This window comes from Loxodonta africana, chromosome 1 (genome assembly GCF_030014295.1).
Source record: "Loxodonta africana isolate mLoxAfr1 chromosome 1, mLoxAfr1.hap2, whole genome shotgun sequence".
NCBI classification, from domain to species: Eukaryota; Metazoa; Chordata; class Mammalia; order Proboscidea; family Elephantidae; genus Loxodonta; species Loxodonta africana.
In genome coordinates, this window is record NC_087342.1 from 101,333,044 (window position 1) to 101,350,918 (window position 17,875).

The window sequence follows — 17,875 nt, forward strand, 5'->3', positions numbered from 1 at the left end:
TCTTCTGACAGTTTTCTGTGCCTCAGTTTCCCCTTGCAACTGGCAGGGTAGGATGAGGATCCCATCAGGTAGGGGAAATGTCCAGAACACTGAACACGTATCAGGGTCCCCAGTAAAGGCCAGCTGAGTGGGAACTGGAGGGGAGAAACTGAAATGAGGTGGGAGGCAGAAGAACGGGGAGAGGGCAGGGGCTCACCAGCCACAAAGTCGCCGAAGCCAATGGTAGAGATGGTGATGAAGGAGTAGTAGAGGCCCTCGATGTAGTCCCACTCCTCTGTCACCATGAACACGAAGGGCGGAATCACCAGGTGGACCAGGACGCCCCACAAGATGAAGATGGCCGTGCATGTGATCTGCGCCTTCCGCTGACAGGGGGCAGGGAGGCCGAGTCAGACAATGGGGGAGGCTAGGGAAGCCCAGCAGGGGCAACACCCAGGAAAGTAGGGAAGAGGGATGCCCCCAGCCTGACCCATGAGGGCTGGGGGCCCAGAAGCTGCCCTCTTGCCACCAGTCCTAACACCCCTGATCAATTCTTAGATCCCTCCCGTCCCCCCATCACCAGCCCCAGTCCCTATCTCTGCCCACTACTTAGGGTAGGGGACATACCAGGCTCACACCTCTCTTGGTGAGGAACTGGCCCAGCCTCTTGGCACGTCCCCCAAAGAACTTGCCCAGGGCACTGATCCATGTCAGACAGAGTGGCACCCCGAAGAGACCGTAGAAGATGCAGAAGAGGCGCCCAGCAGGGGTCTTGGGAGCCACGTTGCCATAGCCTGAGGAAGGAGGAGGGACAGAATGAGGCCAAAAAGAAGAGTCTCTGTAGGAAAGAAATGCAGTGAAGAGGGTGGGAATGAGAACACAGCCACTGCAGGGGTGATGGACCAGACTCAGAGTGGCCCTCTGCCTCCTCTACCAACATACACAAACCCCAGCTCCAGGGAGGCCTATTCTCTAAGCCATACTTATATAAATATCACACTAATTGCCATTGAGTTGACTGACTCATGGCAAACCTACATGAGTCAGAGCAGAGCTGTGCTCCACAGGGTTTTCAATGGCTGACTGGAGATCACAAGGCTTTTCTTCCAAGGTGCCTTTGGGTGGACTCAAACATCCAAACTTTCAGTTAGCAGCCAAGCACAATAACCATTTATACCACCCAGGGATTCCAAGCCATACTTGAGTAATGACTTCTCCTTGAGGACACTATGATCACATGATCATTTGTTGCAATTATGATGGCATGGGCCATGGCTCCTCCAGCAGACTGGGAGCTCCCTGAGGGTAGGGACTATGCATCCCCCATTAGGTCTCCCATTAGTCCATATGGTATCATTGTGCAAATTAGAAAAAGATGCCCTGCAGTAGATGGTCTCCAACGATGGCTGCTCCCAGCTCCTTCCCTTCTTACACACGCATGCTGCTGCTCACATCAAGGTGGAGTCTCACTGTCCTCCCTTTGAATCTGGGCTGGGGTTAGTGACTTGCCTGACCGATAGAATGCAACGGAAATGAGGCTGTGTAGGCTAGGTCTAAGAAGCCTTGCTGCTTCTCCCTTGATTTCTTGAAGTGCTTGCTCATGGAATTCTCCCTCTTGGAACCCTGCCGCCATACTGAGATGCCCAAGCCACGTGTGGAGGCACTGTGCAGCCACTGCAATCTTCACTCCCGGCTAAGATCTCGGCCACCAGCCAGCACCAACTGTCAGACATGCGACTGAAGAAGCTGGATATCCAGCCAGCTGGGCTCTCAGATGACGGTAGCCCCAGCCACCATCTGACTGTAACTGCGTAAGAAGCCTGAGCAAGAACTGATGAGCTGAACCTAGTCAACCCACAGAATGGGGAAAGAGAATAATAAATTGATGTTTTAAGCCATTAACTTCTGGGGTGATTTCTTATGTAGCCATAGGTAACTAGAATAGACGTCCAGCTTGGTAAGCAAGCATGGGCTCAGTTTGTGCAGTGTGCAACCTGTTCAACCTCCTGCTGTGGCCCTGGCCATCAGGCTGTGTCACTGTTTCTGGACTCATAGAAACAGTCTTCCAGGCATGGCCAGCTACCAAGGACTTACTAAATCCCAGGAAAGTGTCAAAATGACTGATTGCAATTTGCCTGATTTTACCCCTAAGTCTGCGGGCAGAGCTGGACTCCTATAACATTCCTTGGAGCTAGGATAAGACAGTGGGTATCCTGAGGGTCCCAGGAGAGAGAGGGCTAGTAGGAGGAGCCTGGCCATAATACGAGCCTTCCAGGAGCAGAGCCACCTAGACATAGACCGGACAGACTTACCGATGGTGGTGATAACCGTGGCTGCAAAAATGACTGCATTGGGCCAGTTCCAATTGTTGAAGGTCTGGTTCCCTGTGATGGCCACTCCCTGTCCTGCAGCATCAGATACTACCTAGAAACAAAGACTGAAAGTCAGTGCTGAGACCACACTTACAGGTGCTTTCTAAGTGGCAGCACTGTATTAAACTCCTTACAGGCCTTTGCGTTTATCATCGCAGTGACAGGGTGGTAGTTACTGTTTCTACTTTATAGGGGATGAAATGGAGGATCCGAGAGGTTAAGTGATTTGCCTAAGGTCACACAGCTGGTAAGGATATGCACCCAGGCAATCTGGCTCCAGAGTCCATCCTCTTAATCACTGAACTAGTGCTTCTCAAACTTTTTCACATATACACCAGAATCACCTGGAAGGCTTTTAACAGCAGACTGCTGGGCCCCAACTCCAGAGTTTCTGATTCAGTAGACGTGGGGAAGGGCCCAAGAACCGGCATTACCAACAAATTCCCAGGTGATGCTAATGCTACTGGTCTCCAGACAACACTAAGAATCACGGCACTAGGATACTCTGCTTTCAAAGGCAGACATGACACAAACACACAGGAGGACCCATACGCCCCGACCCAGCCCATTCAAGGTTGGCCTGGAAGAAATGAATGGTGTTCGGCTACCGTTACTGAAGATTCTATAGAAGCATCCTGACCAAAAGGGGGAAAATGTGGAAGAGATTTCAAATTCTCATGGAATCCAGGCTTTCTGCAGCCATTGAGCCTAGATGAACCCTCAAAACTATTGCCCTGAGATAATCATTAAACCTGAAACATTAAACGAAAAACATCCCCTGAAGCCTTTTTTAAATCAAACAATAGTTTAGCTTAACTAATGAAGAATATCTGCCTTGAGTACCGTGCTCTTTTAAGACCTATCTATACGGGATCAAACTGACAACAGCAACTTGAAAGGTTAGGTAAGAAACTTAGGAGGCAGTGAGTTTATGTTAATGGGGGAGGAACAATTCATATAAGGAGGGTGAGAATGGCTGCACAACTTGAAGAATGTAATCACTGTCACTGAATTATACATGAAGAAATTGTTGGTGTATGTCCTGCTGTGTATACTGTTAAAAACAAAAAAATAAAGTATTAAAAAAAAAAAAAAGGTTTGCCCTGGGAAGGACCCCTATAACCCCTTCACCACTACTGTCAGGATGCCTACTAAGGTCAGCTCAGTGATCTCTTGGATCTCTTCCCGGAGGGTTTAAAAATCAACTGGTCCTCTTTTTCCCCATGCCTAGGACTCTAACCCACTCTCACCCTCTGCAAGCTCCCCCGCTCTCTTCCCTGGATCTCCTCCTCTCTCTGCCCTGGTCTGAGCAGAGGCAGGTCATCCGAAGGTGGCACGTACATTTCCAGGTAATTCAAAGTCATGTGATCAGTCCCAACAAGCTCCCAGGAACTCTGGGCAGCAGGTAAAAGGCCACCTGGTGAAGTCCACTGGGAGGCCCCAGGTGAGGCCTTATCTGCTCCAGAGAACACTCAGGTCCCGCTGGGTTCAAACTGCTGACCTTTCACTTAGCAGTCGAGTGCTTAACCACCGTGTCACTAGGGCTCCTTTAGGGAACACTAGTAGTTGCCAAACTTGTAGCTACCTGACCAGACCCCACCTCTACTCTGCAAGCTGCACAGAGCCTGCACCCCAGATGCCCCACTAGAAGGGGCCAGGATCCACTCTAAATCTGGGGTTCCAGAGTCCTGTCTCCAGGACAGCCCCAGGCTGGGGCATCCAGTCCAGAGACCAGGAGCTCAGCCACACTCCCTATAAAAATCCAGCAAAGGACTGAGAGAGAAGAGAGAGAGGAGTGAGCGATGGAAGTGGGAGGGAGACGGAAAACCATATTTCTAACCCACTTGAAGCATGATTGAGGTTTGGTGGGAAAAAAGGAAAAGGATGGGTTGTTCTGCAGGAATGTGCAGTTTGCAGAAGCATCAGAGGGGCTGTGTAAATGGATACGCATACTCTTAGAAAGAATTTTCCATGATGACAGGCGCGTCTGACAGGCCGCACCACTCATTCCCTGCCTCCCCCGTGGCATTTCCAGAGCGTTTCTCTGAAGGCCGTGCAGCGTATGAAAGCGGACAGCGGGGAAGGTTGGATTCAGCTCTGCCTGAGATGTGCCCTGCCCTCAGAGAAGCTCACTGTCTAGCTGGGCAGGCCACTTAAACATGAAATAACCAGAAGACATTTAAACACCAAAAGACATTTAAACATCAACAGGCCAACAGGAGAGCTAAAGCAAATAATAAAACCCAAAAAACCAAACCCGCTGCCGATTCCGACTCATAGCGACACTATAGGACAGAGTAGAACTGCCCCATAGAGTTTCCAAGGAGCGCCTGGCGGATTCGAACTGCTGACCTTTTGGTTAGCAGCCATGGCACTTAACCACTAAGCCACCAGGGTTTAAAACAAATAATAAGGACCACCCAAAAGCTAGAAAAACAAAACGAAATCTGTGTTCAAAGCAAGGACAGAGTAAGTCCGAGGGCCCTGTCTATTAACGTTAAACAGATGGCAGATAATGCGAGACCACTTGCTTCCCTTTGGCTTCCACCTTTAATATCACCAATATCAGTCTTCAACTGCCATGGGTAAATCATAATTGTTAGGGGACTGAGCCCAAGTTAGATGGAGAGATCATACCAGAACACCATTATGTGGGAACTCCATCACCGCCCAGAGAAAGAACCTAGAGATGAGATCGCGACATCATCATCACCTCTGGTCATCTGTATGGAATCCTAGTGAACAGGAATGATGCCAGAAGACAAGCTGTCCCTATTTTCACAAAGAGGGAAAGGGTGGATTCTAGAAACTTGGAAAGCAAACCTGATCTCTTGCAAACTTGTAAATGGGGACAACAAAATGTTTGGAACATTCATAAGAGGAAGTGGTAGGCACTAGAAACTAGCACAGGTTCACCAAGAACAAGTCAGGCTCAGCTAAGTAAATCTCCTTTTCCAAGGAGGTTGCAAAGCCTTGAAGTTTTGTGGAATGCAGTAAATCTAGATTTCAGCTAACAGATGGGGTTGAAGATACTTATGTGGACAAGACAGAAATGTAGGGTGGAGTTGGAACTAACTGGGTTCAGTTAAAGGCAAACAACCCCAAGGAGTGCTGATCATTATCAGTGTGAACTAGAGTCTCCATTATCACGCCAAAGGCCTGACTTCTTCCATATTTTAATCAACACCACAGTGAGGACATAGATGGCTTACCAATCAAACGTGCAGAGGGTGCAACGTTGGTAATAAGGATGGGATGGAAAGATAGCTAACACGTTGTATCAAGACTCAAAATTATTTGGACTGGAACAGTGGGCCAAAATTAATAAGATGTAAGTATAACTTTAAATTTCAAAGTCTTGTCCTTTGGGTAGGTCCCTGGGTGGCACAAATGGTTTGTGCTCGACTACTCTGCTAAAGGGTACCAGTCTGAAACCACCCAGAGGTGCCGTGGAAGACATAAAGATTACAGCCAAGAAGACCCTACAGAGCAGTTCTACTCTTATGGGGTTGCCATAAGTCGAAATCGACTAGACGGCAATGGGCTTTTACACTTTGGGTTGGAAAAGACAGCTATAATCTCTAAGGGGAAAGTCTTTGGGTTTTAGCTGACCGTGAAGAGCAAACACTAGGGCGGTTGCCTAAAGAAAAGCAAATACAATCTCAGACAGTGTCAATGCCATATCTATCTATTCAGGGCTGGGGAGGTACCAATCCCACTGTTCTTGGCAGGGTCAGGCCACACACCCTGTTCCGTTCTAGGTGTCAGACTTCACACCATATATTAACCAACTGGCCAAGGTCCAAGGAGAGAAGGGAAGCTTTTCTGGATAATGAGCTGTCACAGAATGGGCTGTCCTTTGCAGTAATAAATTTCCAATAATGGAAGTGGTTAAACCAAGGTGGACTATCACCTACCGGGGATGTTACTGAAGGTGAGGCTGGAACAGAGGTTCTCAACTGGAGATGGTAGAGCCCCCTGAAAGGGTTTGGAAATTCTACCTGAGGGAAGTTTTTTTCATTGTCACAATTCATTCAATACTGTAACATACCAGGCACTGTTTCAGGCACTGGGGAAAGTGCACTAAACAGACAAAACCTCTGTCCTCACCACACTTTTTTTTTTTTAAATAATTTTTATTGTGCTTTAAGTGAAAGTTTACAAATCAAGTCAGTCTCTCACACAAAAACCCATATACACCTCGCTAAAAAAAAAGCTACACACTCCCAATTACTCTCCCCCTAATGAGACAGCCCGCTCCCTCACCACACTTTTACTCTAGTGAATGATGAGGGTGTTGCTGGCATTAGTAAAGGTCAGGGATGCTAAATGCCCTGCAATTCACAACCCCACCCACAATGCCAATACCGCTCTCACTGAGAGACACTGGCTTGACAGTCTAAGATTTAAGAATCATTTAGTATGTGCTAAGGAGACATGAGGAAACCCTGGTGGCGTAGTGGTTAAGTGCTACAGCTGCTAACCAAAGGGTCGGCAGTTCAAATCCACCAGGTGCTCCTTGGAAACTCTATGGGACAGTTCTACTCTGACGTGTAGGGTTGCTATGAGTCGGAATCGACTCGACGGCAATGTGAAGGAGACATGAGCACTGGTGGGGCAGTGGTTAAGAGCTCTGCTGCTAACCAAAAGGTCGGCAGTTCGAATCCACCAGCCACTCGTTGGAAACTCTAAGGGGCAGTTCTATTCTGTCCTATAAGGTTGCTGTGAGTCAGAATCTACTCAACGGCAATGTTTTGTTTTTTTTTTTTAAAGGAGGCATCAGGGGGTACTGGTGGTTCAGCAGTCTCACCTTCCATATGGGAGATCTGGGTTCGATTCCTGGCCAATGCACCTCATGTGCAGCCACCACCCAGCTGTCAGTGAGGGCTTGCATGCTGCCCGGATGCTGACCAGGTTTCAGGGAACTTTCAGACTAAGACTAGGAAGAAAGCCCTGCTGATCTACTTCCGAAAATCAGTCAGCGAAAACCCTGTGGATCACAACGGGCTGATCCACAACTGAACATGGGAGTGCCGCAGGACTGGGTGGTGTTCTGTTCCATTGTGCGCGGGGTCACCATGAATCAGGGTCCCACTCAATGGCAGCTAACGACAACAAAGAAACACTGAACACGAGAGCTAGCCAAACAGTCATCAAAGAGAGCAGGAAGGCAGGGGGCTTTGAGAGGTGGAGAAGGCTAGGCTTCCTGCCCTTCACCTCACACACTATGCCTTTGCAAGGGGCAGACAAATGGCATTCTCAAGAGCCCTAGCCACCCAGAAGCATCACTGGTCCTTATAATGATCCAGTGACAGCAATTATACCCACTAGTCTGATCAGGAAACTAAGGCTGAGAGAGGTTAAGTGGCAGGATGGGGTGAGGTTCTAGGCTGCCTGACTCTGAGTTAGCACAACTCCCCACCTCCTGCCCTTCACTCCTCTGCTTTGCCCTGGGCTCCCTCTGCACCCCTTCCTGTTGCCCCTTTGGCTTAGGGTTTCCCCCAAAGCAGCTGGCCTGGAATCAGTGTAGCTCCATGCCACTGCTAAGGAGAGAAAGCTGGTGATTTCAGTGCTGCTGTATGTCAGACACCCCTCTCTGGGCTTTTACATCAATTACCTGGCTGACTCTTCCTGTGACTCTGCCAGGCATTACTCAACAGGTGAGGAACACTAAGCTCTGGGAGCCGAGGTCCAGAGGTGAACTCAGAATAGCGCCTCCCTTCTTTCCATCACGTTCAGCTGTGGCCCTGGCCAGGACGCCTCACTGGCGATGGTCGGCATCTCTCAGGTCTCTAAATTGTCTCGCAGAACACAGGGGCTGATCCAGGACCGAGGTCACCCCTGGGTTAGGGAGGAGGGACATGAGGGAGCCAGGCAAACAACCAGTTAGACAAGGTGTCCTGTCCTCGGGGTTAGGGAAACAGCTTTCGCAGGAGGAGGCGGCCCCTGTTCACCCACAGGATTCTTTAGTTTGGCTCCCAAAGTCATACAAGACAATATTTTCATTTTCCATATAAGCCTGGAGAGCGATAGGAGGGGGGGGATCTGCACACAGCCAGGCCCAGGTCTTGTTTAGGGATGGAATAGAGTTCCTCTCCTCATCACCCTCATAATAAAGCAGCTGTGATGTATAGCAGGCTGATCACATGCCAAGTGTTGGCTAAGCACTTTACATGCCCTTAGCTCATTTAATGAGGACAGAACCCTGCTGCGGAGATGGTACAATTGAGAATTTAAGGCTTAGAGAGGTTAAGTAGCCGGAGGTCACAGTGCTGAAAGTGATGAAGCCAGGACTGGAACCCAGGTCCACCTGGTCCTCACGGCTGTTATCCTATCCCCTCTCCCCATAAAGGCTACAGGGAGGAGGCCTGTGCATACTTCCACCCCTTCCCACCAGCTGAAAAAACAGGGCCCTAAGCCACTTCATCCACTCCAACCCAAATCCACTGTTGCTAGCCCAGGAGCACCAACCATGCTCTTGCCCTGAGCTTCGGACAACTGGCTGCCCAGCCCCACCTTCCTGGGCTCTTGCTGTCCACACAACCTGGGTTCCTAGTCTTCTCTTCCCTCTGAGATCCAAGGCTCCAGCTGCCGGGCATTCTCCCTTTCTGGAGAGACTCATCCTGATAGGTGGGGAAGACTGGAGAGGGCAGATCCAGGCCTTTGGATACAACCCCAGCCTTCAGAATAGGCAGGTGGAGCTAAGGTAGGCCTTCCCACTCTGGGTTAGGGTAGGTGAAACCAAAGTCAGGATGTTAGCCTGTCTCAGAGATCACAGCATCTGACACCCAGAGGGCTACTCCCTATCCATCCTCTAGCTCCCACTGCAGACATCACTCACGGATCACAGAACACCTCCTTGCTTTGCAGGATGCAGCCTTAAGAATCCACCTTGATTCTAGCCTCTACTGAATCCTCAGGTTGCTGACAGTGTACCGGCCAAGCCTCCTTTGCCTGCACCCATCTTTAATTGACACCACCTAAGCACTTGCACCCTGTGGTCTAGAAGGGGAAACAGGGCTAATTTTCATATATGCGTGGTTCTTGGCAGTACAGAAGGAGCCCTGGTGGTACAGTGGTTAAGCACTCAGCTGCTAACTGAAAGATTGGCAGTTCAAACCCACCAACCCGCTCCTTGGGAGAAAGATGTGGCAGTCTGTTCAGCCTTGGAAACCCTATGGGGCAGCTCTACTCTGTCTTATAGGGTCACTGTGAGCTGGAATCAACTCAACGGCAATGGCTTTTTGGGTGGCAAAATAGGAAAAAACCACATCATTCCTCCCACCTGGTCCTTCCAACCACCTTCTCAGGTGGGCGGGGGCATGGCTGTAGCAGTTGATATTTGAGTACTTATATGCCAGGCACCCACCTATGCACTTTAAATCACTCAGCTCCCTGAATCTTCACAAGCCTAAAACAGGTACTATTATTAACCCCTTTTTACAGATAAAGAGGCCTGGTGGCACAATGGTTAAGTGCTCAGCTGCTATCTAAAAGGTTGGTGGTTGAAGTCCACCAATGGATCCATGGGAGAAAAGACCTGGGAGCCCACATCTGTGTATCCATCTGTCTCTACCAAGGAGCCCCCACCCAGGGCACCACCACAGGGGCAGGGGTTAAAGCTCTCCACTGCAGGTAGTGGAGGGCAGGGAAAGGGGGAGCACGTCCTACACTTCCAAGATGTCCCGTCCCATCCCTCAGAAGGCCCATCTCTCCTGACCTGTCCCCCAGGGGCTCCCAGCTATCTTGACCAGTTTCCCACCCAGCCTCCGTGTTGGGCAGACAGTGGAGGGCAGGAAGTCCCACACACGGGTCACTGCGCTGTGCTCCCCGAGGGAGGCTAAGGCTGAGCCAGTGGCTTCCCCAGCTTCTCTGAACAACTCCCCTCCTAGCTGCCCACAGCCACAGCCTGCGGCAGCTTCACAAGGTAGCGAGCCACCACCAGTCCACTGGCTGTGCTCTCTCTGGGAGCCTACATCTGTCTGTCCATCTGTCTCTAACAAGGAACCCCGACCCAGGGCACTGTCACAGGGGTGGGGGAGTTCTGAGCAGGACACACAAAAGGGAGATTAGTAATCGCAGGCACTTTTCTGGTGAACATTGGCAGCTTGGGCTTGTTTAATATAAACATTTTCAAATTTTCTAAAGCCATGAATCTATAAACAGAGAAGGAGGGGGAGGACCCCAGGTCCTATGGATTGGGACTCCCTCATCTCCCTGCAGCACAGTTTGAGAACCAGGGGTCTAGAGGCCAGGCTGCTCTATTCAATATCCCTCAATCTGATAGTCCTCACTGGGCGTATTAGCACATTGAAGGATCTCGAAGAGAAAGTGTGAGCCTGCAACTCTCTTATCCTCAAGGCAAATTAGAGAATTTAAAGCTGCCTTTGCCAAATCAGTTCTCTTCACTGCGGTTCACCCTACATCTCTCACGACTGACCCTTAAAATTGGGGGCAGGTGGGTAAAGACTGGTTTCCGATGAAGACGCTGAGGCTTGGTATCCCAACCAATTGCCACCCAGTGAGTTGCAATCGATTGATTCCAACTCACAGTGACTCCACGTGCATTCGGGTAGAACTATGCTTTATAGGTTTTCAATGGCTGGTTTTTCAGAAATAGATGGGCAGGACTTTCTTCCGAGGGACCTCTAGGTGGTCACAAACCTTCAACTTTTCAGTTAGCAACATTTGCACCACCCAGGGACTCCTTGGGGACCTTGGATAACTAGGGCTGCAAATACGGAATCACCTGGGAGTTTAAATAAATACTGCTGCCCAGGCCCCACCCCTGACACTGTTTAGCTGATCTAAGCACTGGGAGTTTAAGGGGCTCCACAGGTGGTTCTAATATGCAGCCACCACTGAGTGAAGGGTGATGGGTATCGCAGAGCGGGTAACGACAGAGTGCTGGCCTTCCATCTTCCTGCTGGAGCCTAAAAGTCTACGAGAAGGTGCAGGAGGGAGTACGCCAGGGCAGGGAGAAGGAATTCTAGGTGTTTTCTCACCACCCTCTCACCCCAGCCCAGGTGACCAGGGTGTGGCTTGAAGGGTAGCTCTAGTTTATGGGCAAGAGATTGGCGTGGGCCCAACGGGTGCCACCCTGATACCTGTGCCAGCTGCAGACCCAGCTTGCCTTGGCGCTGTTTGTTTCTCCCAGAGGAGAAGCAGGTGTCTCAGAGGGCAGAGGCAGGGACTCGAGGGTGCAGGGCCAAAGTCTCAGTTAAGATACAGTTGAGGCTATTGCAAAGTTGGCTTTTTAACTTCTTGCTTATCTGCATTTTCAGATTTGCTCCAATAACAAAATATAGTTTGTGTGTATATTTTTTAAGAAGAAAAAAGACAGATAAATAAATTGTTGGGGATTGGTGTGGTAGGATGTCAGTGTGGGATCTGCAAACGTGGGTTCTAGCTCAGCTTAGCCAGTCACCTGCGATTCTCCAAGAATCCTTCGTTTCTCTGACCACTTCCTCCTCTATAAAATGAGGAGGTTGGACTGAGGTTATTGGGGTCTCTGAGCAAGATTATCGAAGCCCCTCGGTGGTGCACATAGTTAATGCTCCCAACTGCTAACCAAAAAGTGGGAGGTGTCGAGTCCACCCAGAGGTACCTTAAAGAAAGGCCCGGTGATCTACTTCCAAAAATCAACCATTGACAACCCTATGGAGCACAGTTCTACTCAGACACACATGGGGTTGCCATGAGTCTAAGATGACTTGTTGGCACCTGTTCTTCTTGCCTGAGCCGGTGACACTTCCCTAAAATTCATACTTTTCTCCCCCCGTAACTATGACTTCGGAGCCCTTCAAGCACACCCCCACCCCGGCGTCCCTCCACTCCCACCCTTCTGCAGCACAGGACAACATACAGTTTCGCCTCGTTCTCTGAACTCAGCTCGCTGGCCCTGAACTCCAGCTCCTTTTGAGTCCCCAGCAAGTCATGCCACGTGTGCTTCAGGAGCTCCATTCCCAAGTTTGCTTGTGCTTCCATCCTTCCCTTCCCCCAGATCCTGCTGCAGGCTGGAGAGAAGGTGCCTGTTACGGATTGAATATGCCCCCCAAAATATATGTTGTAAATTCTAGCCTCTTTGCCTCTGGTTTTAGTCCCATTTGGAAATGGCCTGTCTTTGTTACGTCAATAAGGCAAAATTAGTACAGGGTGTATCTTGAGTCAATCTCTTTTGAGATATAAAAGAGATTAAACGCAAGCTAGCAACCAAAGATGGGAGAAGGGAGATGCCAAGCCACGTGAAGATCGCCCAGCAGGAGAAGCTGAAGAGACAAGGACCTTCTCCAGAGCTGACAGAGAAAGAAGGCCTTCCCCTAGAGCCAGTGTCCTGAATTCAGACTTTCAGTTTCCTCAACTGTGAGAAAATAAATTTGTTTGTTAAAGCCATCCACTTGTGGTATTTCTGTTATAGCAGCACTAGATAAATAAGACAGGGCCTCAGTGTGTACACTCCGCTTTGGTCCTTAAGGTTATGTGCTCAGCCCTGGTAGGACCTGCCTGGCCCCGCCAGCCAGAACACACTCCATGGTGTCACAGGAGGAAAGGGTGTGTGTAAAACGAAATCCCCCACACACCCATGGTGACCCTGTGCTGCTGGTCACCTAGGTCAAACCCTCAAGCCCCCAAAAACCTAACAATCCCATTGGGTAAGGTGGAAAGTGGTACGCTAACCTCCCCCCGACCCGCCTCGCTGCATACTTTGTTGTTGTTAGTTGCCGTCCAGTAAGCTCCAACTCATGGTGACCTTAGATATAAGAGAATGATACGTTGTCTAGTCCTGTGCCATCTTCACGATCATTGTTGATTAGTCCATTGTTATGGCTATTGTGCAGCGCCTTCCAACCTAGGGGCTCTCGTCTTCCAGCACTATATCTGACAACACTGTTACGAACCATAAGGTTTTCACTGGCTGATTTTCAGAACTCGATTGCCAAGCTTTTCTTCCTAGCCTGTGTTAGCCTGGAAGCTCTGCTGAAACCTCTGGGCCAAGGGTGACCCTGCTGATATCTGAAATACTGGTGGCACAGCTTCCAGCATCACAGCAACATGCAAGTCACTCCATTAGGACAAACTGACAGATGGGTGGTGGTGCACGCTTTAGTGGTCACTACTACTGCTTCTTAATCTTGACTGCACATTGAGGTCATCTGGGAAAGCTTGAAAAACACTCATGCCTGGGTTCTCTCCCCAGAGAGTTTGAAACAATTGGTCTCGGGTGCGGCCTGGGAACTGGGATACAAAAAAGCTCCCCGGCTGATTTTAATACTATATAGCAAAGTTTGAAAACCGCTGCCCTAGACCCAACCGTTGCTCCTCATGCTGGGCCCTGCTCCTTCCCCACCCTACCCCCTGATGTCTGCCATCTGCAGGGCTGTGTGTATGTGATGACTGTCCTCCTATCCACCTTTGGGTTTCCTTTCTCCACTTCCCCCACACCCTCCCGTCCTGGGCTATCTCTCAGCAGCCTGTTCAGAGCCCAGAGGTGCTGCTAGCTCTCACGCTCATGGGAGCCAGCCTGTGCCAGATACGAGCGCATTCTCAGCAGAAATCTCGGGGTTTCCGACTTTCACAGGCGCGGGAGCCCTGTCCACACTCTGAAGGGACAAAGAAAACAAGGCAGGTGACCCTGCCCCCATTGTTCTCAGGCTGGGACAGTAATCCCCAGCAGCTGGGCGCCCCTCCCGTGAGAGCAAGCCCAGGGCAGAGCTCTGGAGGATGGCTGACCTGAGAGGGCTGTAGGGTTTGCTAAAGCAAACAGGGAAGGGGCTGGAGGGGTCAGAGAGCACTCCCAGGCACCTGGAGGCCTGAGTCAGGCTGGAAATCTCTGTGCATGGCTGCCTGGGAGCTGGCCCTGGAGAGGTAGGAAAGAACCCCCTCCCTCCCAAAAGCACACGCCAGAGGACCCTGTGGAACCATGTTGTCAAAGCCTACCCGCCCCCCGCCCCTCACTTCATCTTCTGAAAGGCTCAGGGGAGGTGGGATTCCCAGTCAGGTGAAATGACAAGAGACATAACCTTTATCCACCTGCAGCTTCTCTACCCCCCAACCCACAACCACTGGCCTGGCCTGGGGGCTGGTTCTGTACCCTCCCCGCCCGCCCACCCCAATCCAGATCCTGGGGGTTGTCTGAAATCTCTCTGCCCTGATGTTAAGAGCGGTCTCCTCACTAAGAGGTTAACAACTTGAGGGCAGGAAATTGTTTCAGCAAGGACTCTTCCAGTATGCCGGTCACATGCTGGGCAAGCAGAGCAACCTCCCCTTCTTCCCCACATGGGTGTGGTCAGTGGGAATAAGGGGCCTTCCTGAAGTGGGCTAGAGGGTTCTGAGGAGGGGCCCCCTGCATAGGATTCAGCTCTTAGCTTCAGGCAAGTCACCAAATCCCTCTGGGCTCCACCCCCCACCTTAATGACAAGGTCAGGGGAGCCTTGAGCCACCAGCATCTCCCACCTCCTCATCACAACTCCACACTCAAGCACCTCTCAGGCCCATAACTCCCCTGGCCACAAGCTCATTTGAGACACAAGGGCCTGAAGGGAAGATAGACAAAATGGATATAACTATTTCCATTTTACAGATGAACAAAGTGATCAGAGAGGGCTAATGACATGGTGAAGTCACACAGCAAGCTGATGACAAAGCAGAGTAGAACTGGCCAGAAGTCCCCTGACTCTCATCCTGGAACCGGACTGAGAAACATCAACCAAAGCAGAGAAGGGAAGGTGAAAGGCAGACACAGGAGACAGGTGACAGGTGACACAGAGCTATAGAAGGACTGTGTGGTCATATCTGTGAATCTAATCTCAGTTACATTACTTACGGTTACAGTATGCTTATGCTTCCCAGCTCTCAACCCTAGAGATGTTTCTTAGATTGACTCCAACATTGCAGCAGGGTGTAAGGAGCAAACATGGGAATCATCAGCCATTCGAGGTTGCTAAAAACAGCCCTCTGAGCAGGCCACAAAGGAGGTCACAGGACCTGCTGACTTGCCATCTCCCCATCCTGGTTGACAACCTGAGGAGGAGCTGGCTCGCCGTCAGCCCAGCTCCCCTGCCCCAGGCCGGCTTGTTTTCCCTCCTCCCATGCCCAGGTCTGGATGTTAGGCTGGCCAACACAAGCTGAGATGGTCAATCTACTTCAAAATATGCTCAGCAAACATTGCAAACATTACAAACATTGAGTTTGCAACAGCTCAGCAAACATTACAAACATCCCTGGGCAACACGGGGGCAGAAGTTCTGGGAAAGGGCCAGGCTTTGGAGCAGACACACCTGGGTTCCAATTTTGGCTCCCTCAGTTGCCAGCTGGCCACCTGGGGCACATTCTGCCACCTCTCCGAGTTTCACTTTTCATATCGGAGGATGGAGTGCCACAGCTTCATTGGGTTCTAGTGCAGGTTAACGGAAGTAATACACAGTTCAGTGCTGGGCACACAGGAAGGCTCCCCACATGGGCACCAGGTAGAAAAATAAGTGTGGCAAAAAACAAAGGCACTGGGGGTTCAGTGGTAGAATTCCCACCTTTCACGTGGGAAACCATGATTTGATTCCTGGCCATTGTACCTCATATGCAGCCACCATCTGTCTTTCAGTAGAGGCTTGCGTGTTGCTATGATGCTGAACAGGTTTCAGCGGAGCTTCCAGGCTAAGACAGACTAAGAAGAAAGGCCTGGCAGTTTACTTCCAAATATCAGCCAATGAAAATCCTACGGATCACAATACTCCAATCCCCAACCAATCACGGGTATGGCTCAGGAGCTGTCAGTGTTTTGTTCTCCTGTACATGGGGTCACCATGAGTCAGGGGGCCGACTCAGTGGCAGCTAATAACAACAACACTGTTAACTTCACATGTCGATTAAGGGGCCTGGAGGTGACACCTCTGTTCTGAGGAGTTGTGCGGCTACACATGGCCTCCAGAGCTATGGAACTGAGAGCTGGGGTAGTTGTCGAAAGCCACGCCCTTCCTTGCCTGCCACCACCACTCAAGATGATCAGGGCTTGGGTCAGAGTCCACCCCGGCTCTGAAGTTCTCCTTCACTCCTTCTTGCTAAAAAGTCTGAGCCTCTGCATGTGCCTTCCCTTTGCTTGGGACGCCCTCCATCCCTGTTAGCCACAAGACTCCCTCCCTCCCTGTCTAAATCACTAAGCGCCCCGCCACAGTCCAGCCCCTCACTTCATTGTACATGACATTCTAGAATACACCTGCTTATCTGGTTTGCTCTTTATCTCCCCCAACTGGTCTATGAGGTCTGAAGGCTGAGACCTTACTTATTCCTTAGTCCGCAATCCCAGAACAGAACCTAGCAGCAGTAGGTGCTCAGTTAATATCTGCTAAATGAATGAATAAATGAATCTCCAGGAATCATGCCTTTACCAGTCACTCCTTCCAGGGCATGGCCAGGGCTGAATTTAAGGTGGGTTCCCACCTCCCCTGGATGAGGCAGGTACTCTTGGCAAGGGTGGGCAGAGCCTGGGTGGATGACTCTGTGGTTCCCATGTCCCTCTTCTCCACCCTTCCCACCCATCTGCAAGGTCAAAGCCCCCAAAGGCCCGAGCCCCTGGTGAGTCAGCTCCCTGTGGACTTTGGAGCCAAAGGAATTTCAGAGGAAGAAGGAAGGAGGAGGGCAGGGGTGGGGACCGAGGAGGGATGTCAAGCCTGAGGGCTGCAGGTGTTCCGGTGCATGACCCCATTTTCCTGCACACCGGGCGGCAGGAAGGCAGAGCGCTCTGTCCCATAAATCTCTCTTGTGACCTGGCGGCCACCAGCCATGTTCCTTTGGACACAGCAGCCTTCCCTGAGCCCTGTTGTGGGGTTCTGAGGAGAAGGCTCCCCTGCCGACACTCCCAGACTCCTGCCCCCATGGGATGAAACCTGCCCTTGGCTCCTGCCATAATCCTCCCTCCTTGTTACACCTGTGCACTTGAGAGAAAGGTGTGACTGACACCCCACCCTACCTCAGAATGTCCCATGCCACCCAGCAAACTCTCCCCAACTCAAGAAAGAGCCTCCCCTACTCTTCTTTCTCTTCTCCCTTCACCTCTGGCTGGTGACTTAGGGTAGTAAGTAACCACCCATCCTTGAAGGCTAGGGTTCTAAAGATAAAGGACTATTAAAACCAGTTGCCCGTCAAGTCGATTCAAACTCATGGAAACTCCATGTGTGTCAGGGTAGAACTGTGCTTCATAGGGTTTTCAACGGCTGTTCTTCCAAAGTAGATTGCCAGGCTTTTCCTCCAAGGTGCCTCTGGGCAGACTCAATCAATCTGCCAACTTTTTGGTTAGCAGCTGAGCACATTAAATGGTGTGCCATCGGGGACGAAGGATTATGAAGCCTCCCCATTTGTTATAATTTGTTTAAGATGACCAAGTGGCTAAACTGTAAACTTCTTCATTAATTAAAAAAAAAAAGTCCAAGGGGCACTTGGCTGAGTAGTAAGCCTGGGTTGGGCAGCTGAGCTCCCACCTTCCTATGAAATAACATCACCGTCCCACCCACACCTGGCACCAAAGGAACGTA

The 17,875-nt window shown here is 50.5% G+C and overlaps 1 protein-coding gene across 1 annotated transcript in view; it reads right to left on the reverse strand.

Annotated features, from left to right (window-relative positions):
* The window catches only part of KCNK5 (potassium two pore domain channel subfamily K member 5), a 49,013-nt gene that overhangs the window by 6,043 nt on the left and 25,095 nt on the right, over positions 1 to 17,875 (reverse strand). Inside the window, exons 2-4 of the mRNA XM_003403934.4 lie at positions 2,292 to 2,403; positions 607 to 773; positions 197 to 365 (exon numbers count right to left, since the gene is read on the reverse strand). Coding sequence (XP_003403982.2) covers positions 197 to 365; positions 607 to 773; positions 2,292 to 2,403 — 448 coding nt within the window. The remainder of the gene's footprint in view (positions 1 to 196; positions 366 to 606; positions 774 to 2,291; positions 2,404 to 17,875) is intronic.